Source organism: Plasmodium inui, assembly GCF_000524495.1.
Source record: "Plasmodium inui San Antonio 1 unplaced genomic scaffold supercont1.22, whole genome shotgun sequence".
In the NCBI taxonomy this organism is placed as follows: Eukaryota; Apicomplexa; class Aconoidasida; order Haemosporida; family Plasmodiidae; genus Plasmodium; species Plasmodium inui.
In genome coordinates, this window is record NW_008481856.1 from 122,522 (window position 1) to 133,898 (window position 11,377).

Genomic DNA, 11,377 nt, shown 5'->3' on the forward strand with positions numbered 1-11,377 from the left:
ATACATATAATTTTGTGTTTTTGAAAAATAAAATTAATAAAACATTTAGTGAATTAATTATTTGAAATAAACATCAAAACGAAAGTAATAAATTCTTTGTCCAAGTAATTATAAAGAACGTCATATGTTTTGTTGTTCATTTTTTTTAGGGGTTATGAAATATTATGACGAATAAAAGTAAATATAAATTTGAATAAAGCCTTATCACATTTCTTTTCCTTTTTAATAGAATATACATTTTTTATTTAAAAAATGATTTAATGTACACAATAGAACATGTATGAAAATTTTTGCTATGAACAAGAATGTTACATATGACACAGTGTATCGATTAACTCGTATTAAAAGGACAGCATATTATACAACAAACAACATTCATATGTATGGGTGTTTCAGATAACTGCTTCTTATTGTATTATTCGGAATATGTCTTTTTTTTTGTTTTGCATTGTTTATGTTAAAAATAAAACGTAAAATTAACGTTTATGTAAACGTCTAAAATACTGTTGATAATTTTTTTACCTATGTGTTTTTCTTTGAATGTAATACCTTTAACTGTTGAGCACAAATTAATATTAGTGCTCCTCTTTTAGTGTTCTGTAAATGCAACTTAAATGAATCATCACGCACACCTGTGCTACAATCTGAAAACTCTATTATACTTGTAACTCAGAATTGAAGTTAACCTTTTCTATATATGTAGAGGGCTAAAATGTTATTCAATTCATAAGATATTTGGAAATAAAACATATTTTTAAAAAGAAAAAAACACCTAGACAAAAATTGTCTACTTTAAAACTGCCTTTTCCTTCATATGTATATTATAAGAATCGAGACTGCTGAAAATACAATTTACGTGTTCATTTATCAAAAAACATATCACAATTTTTAGACACCCACTTTTGTAATAACAGTAAATCTTAAAAAAGTAAACAACAATATGATGAAATATCTTTTAAACAAAACTTTCAAGTTGAAGGAAATAAAAAAAAAAAGGACAACATAAAATCGCTTTTCTTTTAAGAAAAGGAGTTGCATACACACAAATGTAGAAAAACATTCCATTTATAAATTTATTCAAAATAGAATTATGCAGTAGAAAACGTATGAAATTTTACACATTTTGTTGGTAAACATTTATGCATCTTCATCTTCAATTTGTAATAATTTCTTTTGTTAGCTTTGTTTTTGTTCTTTCATTTTATTTTCTTCTTCCCCATCTTTATAACCCACATTTTCTTCATTAGTCTCTTCATTTTGTATAATATTGTCGCCTTCTTCGGCATTTTCTACGTTCTTTTCGTCATTAGTTACTTCTTTAAAGCTGAGTTCTTTTAAATTCTCATCAAAAAACTCGGAATCGTTATTCAAAGCCGCATTATTGTTATAATCACATTCATCTTCGTAATAATTTGCATCTTTTAGCTTTTGATAGTTGTCAATTAGATTGTTTATCCTTTCATTTAGTGTTTCTAATTCATTTTGTAATGTCCTATAATCAAATGGGTCTGCTTTAACTGCATCTTGAAAATTCTTTCTAAATGTAATTTTTTTCTTTTCATTTGCCGTTATGAACATGTCATACAACGTTTTAAGCTGTTCAATTTTATTTTTAAGGTGAACGTCTTGTTCAAACTGTACAATATTCTTCTTGGCAATAAACAATGAAAATAACTGCATAATCAATCCCTTATCTTTCATTTTAATTTTAGTAAAAGACAAGTTTAAGTCAGAAAGCGTTAATCCTGATTTCACCGCGTTCTCATCATATAAAAATTTAAAGTCGGTGATAAAATCTTCGTCGTATTTTAAGACATTAATCAGCACTTCATAATCAGAAATGATAGTGTGCTTATCTCCTTGATATATGATACTCTTGATGTTGTTTTGAATAATAAGCATATTTTTTGTAAATAAATTCAATATTTTTTTATGTCTTTCGAAAAAGGTGCTTTTGTTTAATTCTGATTCCTTAATTTTTATCCATTCATCGATATTTTGGGGGTCTTTGGCAATTAATTTTAAAATTCCCCTTTTACCCTTTTTAGGAAGCATTTCATTATCAATCACTGATAATCTTAACATAAATTCCATAAAATAAGAATGAAAAATGGTAAAGTTTAAATTGGATACTCCAAAATATATAAAGTTAGATAAAACATTAAGGAAGTAGGTTTTTTCTTCATTCGTTAACAAACGATGCTTGTGTAAAGGATACCTTTTGTATTTCCTCATAAATTGAATAGAGTTGTCTCGCGTGTTCAGGGAAACTATAGCCTCTTTATAATATTTTTCTTCAGCTATCTTTGCCATTTTTTCAAAAAAATTATTTAAAAATGGAATTTTAACATGCTTTTTTATCTGTCTTAAATTTTCTATGTATGAATAACATAGAGCTACCAAAACTTTAGCTACAAATATGAAATTAAAAAATATCAGAAATAGTAACACATAGAAATTTATGGTTGCATCAGCACTAGATACTGTTAGGAAGACAAAAGTCATCAGAGTAATCGTCCAAGCAAACATGCTATAAGTTTCCAATTTATTTAAAATATCATAATTTCTTGAGTCAAAAGGTTGAAGTATGATCTGCACTGTAAGAAAAAAAAACGAAATAACGGTAAACAACCAGATAGTGGTACCAAATATTCTGGCTGTTCTAAAAATAGGGACTGATGATATTAATAAAATTAGAATTTTTCTAAAAAAGACAATTGACTCCCAATACCAAAATTGAAAGTTAAAACCATTATTTAAGAATCCATATTTAAATAAAATATTTTCTGAATGTAAATGTTTTCGATTTCTGTATAACACTAAATATGACATTAACGGAATGCCAATTCCCCATACAACTATCCCGATAATACCTAGCATAAAGAATTTTCCATAATCTCCCGACATATCACACTTTACACTAGGTACATAGCTCATATACTGCTCCACAAATTTATCATTGTAGTAAATTGCCTTACAATCTAGCAGCGTTAGCATAGAATAAGTAGTTTTGGTGTGAATAAAAAATAATAATGTGACATACATAGGAATCATATCTTCAAGAAATTTTTTTATTCTTTTAAACTTTGAATCTCCAGGTATGGGTATGTATCTAAACAACACCAGACCTCTTTCCGATGGCAACTCTTGCATGATTTCTTCATATAGTTTTGTTTTCCCTAATTCTTTAATTTTGTCTACTACATTTAATTTTATTCTTGTTTGATCCCTAACTTTAAATTTGTATATTTCTACGACAAGATACATTAAAATCGTCAGCGTTATTGCAAGTAATATAGGTCTAAGGGCATAAAAAAGCATACCATAATAATAAGCATCTGAATGCGAAAAATTGAAATAAGTTGTTAAAATGCAATATGGACCATAATTTTTTTTTGCTTTTAACAATGTTTTAATACTTTGGATTATATAATTAACGTGGGATGAGAAATTTAATGGAAAATATAGCTCGCTTGTTCCCATGACATAAAAAATTTTCATACAAGAGAAATAATTCAGCGCAATTTTAATAACTATAGAATGAACGGATTTTCTGTTAGCTCCTGTAAAGACATTTAAGTATGCCATAATAACTGTAAATAACAAGACAAAAATACTGACGAAAATGATGTGCAGGATATTCATAATATTTCCGCTGCATTCTATGCATAAATTTAGCTTCGAAAAATTATTTGTGTATCCTTTTTTGCACTCCCCACATAAAAAATTGGTCATAGATTCATGACATTTTTCATTATACAAACAGGCTTCTTTAATTGGGCATTCTACGATGAACCAGTCAGTGTTGTATATATTTCCCTTTAATTTATAAAGTGCATAATTTTCTTTAGGAACAGGCATTACATGTTTAATTTCTGAAGGGTCCAGAGAATTTACACTCTTTTTCAAGCTTAGTAAGGTTTCTTCTTTGAAACCACCTTCACAGTATGCACCATCCGGGCAGTTTACGCAGATACCATTTTTGAAGTAATAATTTGGTAAGCAAAAGCAATGTGTTTCATGCGTCGTCCCGGTGAAACTGGTGGAATTCGGCTTACATTTCGATTCGCAGGAAAAATCTCCAATCATGGTCTTAAAAGCTCCACGTCCACATGGTGCACATATTTTTGTATAATTACTTGCAGTATAGACATGCTTGTATCCTTTTTTACAAACACAAAAACTTTGATTATGTGGTCGCTCTGTCTCAAATGAAACGACGGTGTTTGGTGGACATTTTGATGGACCGTAGTGGATAGTTTTGCTCTTGTTATTAACTATCATTTTTCCTCCTTTGCAATAAGTATTTTTATCACTGCATGGTATACAATGGTTGAAAAAGTAGTAGCCACCTGAACATGTACAATCTTCTTCCTTTGTACTTCCCAGTTGTCCATCTGTTGTGTACGGAGTTAAGCACATAGTACATTCTGCATTTGATACAAAATCTTTATATGTGTTAAGTGGACAGAGAACGCATTCACGGAGAGCTTCTTTACTTAGAGTGTAGCCTTTATCACAGAGGCAACTGGACTCACTAAAAGATTCCTCAGCTTTCGTTGTTGTATTTTTTATAGGGCATTTTATTTTTTTAGGCTTGCACAGAGGTAAGGTATTATTCAAAAAACAGTCTTTTAAAGGTCCACCTGGGCAGTAATATCCCTTAGGACATTTAATACATTTGTGTTCATTAATATCCCAGTAATAGCCCCCTACACATATACACTTAACCCTACTCTTCGTTTTTGTATATAATGTAACACTGTTTTCTGGGCAGGGCTTCTTTTGTGTATTACTTAATTCGGACTTGTAGTAATTTTTTGGCACTTCTAAACAGGCAAACTCGTTTTCTTCTGATTTTGCATATTCAAATCCTTTTTTACACAAACAATTTAAGCGTGATACATTTAATTCATTTGGGGGTTTTGTCAAAGTTGTATCATCACAGGGCACCTTCTGGTTTTCATAAAATGAATATTTTTTATCTTCTGCAGGATAACCTGGGCAGTAGTGATTGTCTGGACATAGCAAGCACAAATCTTGTGCATGCAAATAATATCCCTTTTCGCATTTTGTACACGCAGCTATGGAAGTAGATTGTATTGCATCTGTATATACATGGGCAGAGCAACTTTTACATTTTTCTTCTGAGACGGTGTTCTTGTAGGATCCCATTTTGCATGGTACACATACTTGAGAAGGTTCCATTTCTTGTTCGAAATCTTTGTAATCGTCAAAAATAGGATTAGTCATAAAATCGTAATTATTCAAATTTGAAGAATCGAAAGGCTCAAAACCAGCGACACATTTACAACTTTTTATAGAAAAATTCTCTAGTTCTTCATTCGTTGTATTTTCTGGGCATTTTTTTTTAGCACCTCTGTATCCACCTGGACAGAAGTGACCTATATCACACTGTTCACAAAAGTTTATTCCATCTTTTGAGACAAAATAATAACCTTTTAAGCATTTGCATTCGCTTTCTTCTTCACTACGACTACCCCTTATTAAACTCTGCGAATTAGGATAGCAGTGGAAAATACAAGGGGTGTTCGAAGTTTCTGATTTCCATGTTCCCATTGCGCAAGGAACACACTCGTCATTGTTATTTAATTCGTATCCTGGTAAACATAAACACTGCGCTATGGAAGTGGACGCTTCGTTTTTTGTAATTGAATTCTCTTGACACTTGGTACATTCGTGCATATCTTGATTTTTCCTATATTCATTAATGTTGTTATAGGAACCTAATGGGCAGGCAACACAGCGTCCATTTAGCGCTTTCATCCCATCGGCGCAAATTACGGTAAATTGTATGTTTGTGTTTAATTCCATAAAAACTCCATACATCTTTGCGGTTAGATTAACAGAATCATCAATAAATTCTGATAATTTTATTGTAATAGTGCCATCATATTTATCTATAGTAACGTGCTGCGATTTATTGGCATTATGCACATCGATTTGAAAATTATGAAGCAAATTCATTTTTTTAATTTCATCTGACTTTATTTTTAGTGAATATGGAATTCCATCGTCTTGTATAATGGACGGATAACTATATTTTAATTCTGTCACATTGGTGATGTTCTGTATGGGACCCATGACCAAGTGCACAGCTTTTTCCAGCTGCTTTACTATTAAGAGTACATTTCTGTTAATTAACTCTTTGTGATCATAAAATTTGTATATTTTGTTTATCTTCCCTTCATCAATATATGTGCTGTTTATTTTGGATACGTAGGAAAATCTTTTGCTGGGTTTGTTTCTGTCATACAGTATTATGTTCATTTCGGTCGTTTCCTCCTGCATTTAGTTTAGCGGCGCCGGTGGGGTGAAAAAAAAAAAAAAAGGAAAAGAAGAAGTAAATATACATATTGACTAAGAAAGAATGCACATTTGGGGGAGAACAAGGCTTGCGTTAATGGAAGCACGTGTCTACACGGACAGGGCATTCCCTTTTTCGCATCGCGCAGTTGTCTCTGGTGCTGATCCTGCTCCTCCTGCTTCTGCTGCCCCTGCTGGCACAATTCCAGAGCAGTGCCGCAGAGAGAGACGCACGAACCTCGTCAACGAACAGAACGTAAGAATCGCCATAGGGAAAGGGCACTACATGTTTGGGGTTCTGCAAATAAGTGTCCGATTGGCTAAAGATAAAATTGTACAAATAGGTATTCTCGTCATTTGCGTTACTTTCCCCCTGAAAGGTATCCATGAGAAGTAGCAGGTTCCGCTCTTCCATATAGTGAATAGCTATTACAGAGTTATTCATTTGATCAATCAGGAAACAATCGAATGATTTATTTTTTAATATTCCACAAGAAACGTCAGTTATGAGATAGGATGAATCTTTCAGAACATCTAGACTGAACCTTAACTGACCAATCTGTTCGAATTGGTTTTTTACAGCATTAGAGTTATGGGTGTACACAGCATCGAACTTTAGGTTAACTATTATTATTCTTCGAAGCGGATCTGATGTTACTAAAAAGAGTAGTTTTAATTTCCTATTTTCATCATACACTGGTTCCATCAAAATAGGCGTCGAGCAATTCTCGCATTTTACAAAATTGGCATAATCGAAATAGTAAGCTAATAAGGAGTACATATGAGGATCATCTACGTACGCTCCTATATTCTTTACCTTCCTTTTTACGTTATTGGGAGTAATGTCATACACAAATAAGGATTGGGAATTTTTCTTTAAAACGTATAATTTTATTTCTCTATTGGTAAAGTAAAGTACAGAGCTAGAAGCCTCAGCGATTCTGAATTGTGCGAAACGTTTGGGCGTCATGTCTCTGTCAGAACTGTACGTTACACTTATTTCATTTTTTGACGAATAGCAGAGAAAAGATATGTACAGCACGTCTAACTTATTATGCAAAATGTGTTGAAAGAGATAAGGATAAAATTTGAAGAAGGTAGATTCTCTTGTCATCACATAGGTTCTAACATCATCCGGGGGTAAATTTAACTCTTTCAAAGGAAGGATATTTTCTTGGGTGTTTAAAATATAGGGCTTTGCTTCTGCGCGTCCGATTAATCTGTATTTCCCGTCCTCTACAGAACAGATGTCCAACAATTCATTGTATTCACTTAACTTTATATCGGACACGTGGATGACATCAATGGTTATCTGTTCCTTTTTTTCGACTTCTATTTCTAATCTGCCATTGGAATAAATTACCACTTCGCCTGAGCAGTCTTCTGCTTCCTTTTTTTTGAAAACCATTTCTGATAATTCGCCTATCCCTATTCTCTTCAGAAAAATAGAGTGTCCGAGTCTTAGTTTGGTGGAATGGAGGTCCACATATAAATAGTTCACTTCCTCTAAGTCGTATCCTGCGCGTATCCAGAAAAAGAGAAGGGGAGCAAATCCGTTGCAACGTAAGGTAGTGAAATACACGCAACGTGTGAGGCGCGCGCAGAGACACCATACATGCTCTTAAATGGACGGTGGAAACACAAACACACTCATGTGCGGAAAGGTACGAGAGTACGCGACGAGAGGACTAACCCTTAACATCTATAGTCGCCAGGAGGGCCGAAAATTTGGTCCCCCTTTCAATGGACGTATAACATAGTAAATAACTCCCCGGTTTCCAAAAAAGTACCCCCTCTATTATTCCATTTGGACCCATTTCGTACAAATAAACATGATAAAAGTTCAGTCGCTTCATATTCTGGTAAAAATCTTCCTGCACTTGGGGGAAAGATTTCTTGTTAATATTGTTGCAGTGGTAGCCACTAACCATTTCGATGATGAAGGCATTCTGAATAGGGAACATCGTTTCATATTCCTTAAGATTGATGTCAATTTTTTCTCCTGTGTTCACATTGATGATCTTGCTAGATGGCACAATAGCTCGCAGGGTGTAGATCTGTGTATAATGCTTACTGGCTAGCAAACAGCTATTGTAGTCATTGTTCAGATAGTCTATATAACAGGAACAGACGCTAAACATACCTTCGGCTTCTTTCTTGACATTTATATTTTTGAACTCCGAGCCGATTACTTCGCCCTTATGCAATATTGGGTTACCAAAAGGGTTAGGAGATCTCTCGAATTCGAAGTGCAGACTTCGCGATTTGATTATGTCCGAGCATCTCCCCTCAGTAATGATGATTGAAGTTCTCAACTGGATGGACTCGTTCAGGATTTTCAGGTCGAAACGTTCTCCCGATTGGACAACCACATGGTCGCGATCTTGAAAAAAAGGGCAACGTGGAAGGTAACGCGGTATAGTATGAAGCGGGGTGGCAAAACGTGGCGTGGGGTGAAGGACGGCATAGCATATGACGCCGTAGCATATCGCAGCGTAGCACACCGCGGCGAGAAACATTTCTCGACCCGATGAAGGCGAAATTCTGACTTTTTATCCGATACTGAGGGACGTTATCCACTAGGCATTTAGAAGGGTGCTCTTCTCTGTCCCTGTACGAAAAGACATAGTCCAGGTTAAAGTCAACGGGCACATCGCAAATTTCTTTCGTAGTGGTGATTCTGCTGCACGTGCTGCCATCTCTGATTTTCTCATTTTCGTAGCAAGCGGAGAGGACTGAAATGTGGTAGTGGTGATGCGAAACAGAAATGAGTACAGTGATCGAGGAGGTAAATCGGGGAAAAAAAAAAGAAAAGCACGTTTAACTGCACATGTGCTAATCCTATTTCAAAACTTACATTTTTCTTTTTTCCCGGAGTAAATACTACTTATTAGGATCAGCGGGTCCTTCTGTTTTAACTCGATAATTTTTTCTAAATTTAGGGAGACAAAGTTAATTCCCCTTTTCTTTGCTTTGAGGATATTTTGGGTGGATCTTTTAAATTTCCGCTTGTCCAGCTTTACCGTAGCGCTTCTCCTAGATTCCCTGCTTTCATTTACTAACAGGAGGTAAGAAAAAAAGTAGGCATGTTTTTCACCCCGGTTATGTGATGCTGGCAACTGCGATGTGTGCCTACACGCACATTTGCGCCTTGGCGCTGTTAAGACGAAGCGGTTCCGCGTTCATGCGCTGACTAAGTAAACTTCATTTTTATTTTATCTTATTTTATATTATTCTATTTCTCCTGCTACTGGCATGTATCTCATTTTTCCCCGTTGCGTACTTTTCATAGGGGGGGCCACCTTGGCCTCTTTCCCACCCCCTCGCTTCCCATTTGACGCTGCTTCGCTCTGAGCAGGAAAAAAAAAAAAAAAAAAAAGAAAAAAACAAATGGGTAAGCATTTACATGCTCGCCACACGTTCATAGAGACAACAGATCGGCCTAAGCCACCCCACCATTCACGTACACCATTTGGTACCTTCAACAAACAAGTAACCAGGACAGAAGAAAAAAAAAAAAACTTCCTCAGGTTTAGCATTTTGTAGACAAAATTTAGAAAGTCATTTTTGAGGACACCCAAAAGGAACAATTGGAAAAAAAAAAAATTCACATGCTCCAAAATAGGACAGATGACATTTTAAGTAAATGTAGCAATGCGCACTGTAAAATTAAAAGAAATAAAATTGCGTCCTCAATAGGGGCATAAATGTGTGTATTTAAAAAAAAAACCAAATATGTAAAATGCCTGACTTTGACACCCTTTTGACAATTTTGTTCTCCATGCAACGGCGCGGCGGCAGCTCGAGATCACGAAACTTGAAGTCTGACCCTTTTGCGCAAAATGAAGCCTCATTCTGGTGATTAGCTCATTTATGGGGAAAGATAAAAATGGAAAATGCAGAAAGGGGAGGGGAAAAAAGGCAGAAAAGGGAGCAGAAAAAATGCAGAAAAGGGAGCGGACAGAATGCAGAAAGGGGCACCGACAATATGCAGAAAGAACGCAGAAAAAAAAATAAGCCTGCGCGTGCCCTGGTGCACGCATTAAAACCGCCTTTTTTCAAATTGAACACAAAGGCGACCAGACAAAACGGGGGAGATAAGCCTACCCCATGGGTGTGAACAGAGTGCTCAGACTTCTTCCTCATGTTCAGAATGCAAACCATCTCAGCAAGTCACGACGACATCATGCACCCACGTAGGAGCACATTTTAGAGCCAAAATGTTGGACCTACCCCCACCCCCCTTACTTTTTTTATTTTCCGTTCCAATGAGTCCATTTTTTTTCCCCCCTCTCAGAGGACTCCATATGAGGAAGGCAAATTGCGCTTCGTAGGAGTGAAGCTGTGTACAGTCCATTCTTTTTAAATGACTTCGAAACTTCGAAGGATAAAAATCATCAACCTTGTGCAGACTACCATCAAAAGAAATAATTCATGTGAACGCGCTAACGAATCGGTTGAGATGGAACTTCTCAAACGTTGTCATCATTTGGAGTGTCCACATTTGAAGCGTCGCGGTGCAAATAATTTCCCATGGCAGACGTTGCCATGAATAAGTGGGCTCTCTTCCATGTTCCTAAATTGTGACAGTTCCTCATCCGTATGGTGAATGCACATATGTATATTGTTACGCTTTTGTTTTCTTTTTTTTTCTACTTCCTTTTCTTCGATTTGTTGTGTACTCCCTCTCTTCGTCTCATTGCAGACACTCCAAAGATTGAATACACAAGAAATTGAAGAAAAGGAAGCAGAAAAAAAAAAAAATACACAAAAATGACCGACTTGTATTTATATATCCCATGTGGATAGAAAAAATAAAAAAGGAATTTATCAGAACAAATAAAAAATGCACATCATGTTCAATTTAAACAATCGCGCGAAGTCCATTTTGACGTGCACGTGTGTTTGGGTGAATCACAGGCATATGCGTAAAAGTACGTGAGCAACAGGGCGATTGCCCTGGGGGAAGAGACTCTCTATATACTTTCCCCTTTTGTCGTGTGTAGAGGGTCGTCCCAAAGTAAAGGGTGCAAATACAATGCAGGACGAA

At 35.2% G+C, this 11,377-nt stretch overlaps 1 protein-coding gene across 1 annotated transcript; it reads right to left on the bottom strand.

The window, feature by feature from the left end:
• Positions 1-1,176: 1,176 nt before the first annotated feature.
• On the bottom strand, positions 1,177-9,617 carry C922_04344 (hypothetical protein; the record flags this gene model as incomplete). Its single annotated transcript, XM_008819927.1, has 6 exons — positions 1,177-6,306; positions 6,566-7,845; positions 8,021-8,710; positions 8,877-9,062; positions 9,185-9,385; positions 9,611-9,617. The coding sequence occupies 6 exons, from the start codon at positions 9,615-9,617 to the stop codon at positions 1,177-1,179; spliced, it is 7,494 nt and encodes a 2,497-aa protein (XP_008818149.1).
• Between the last annotated feature and the right edge of the window lie 1,760 nt (positions 9,618-11,377).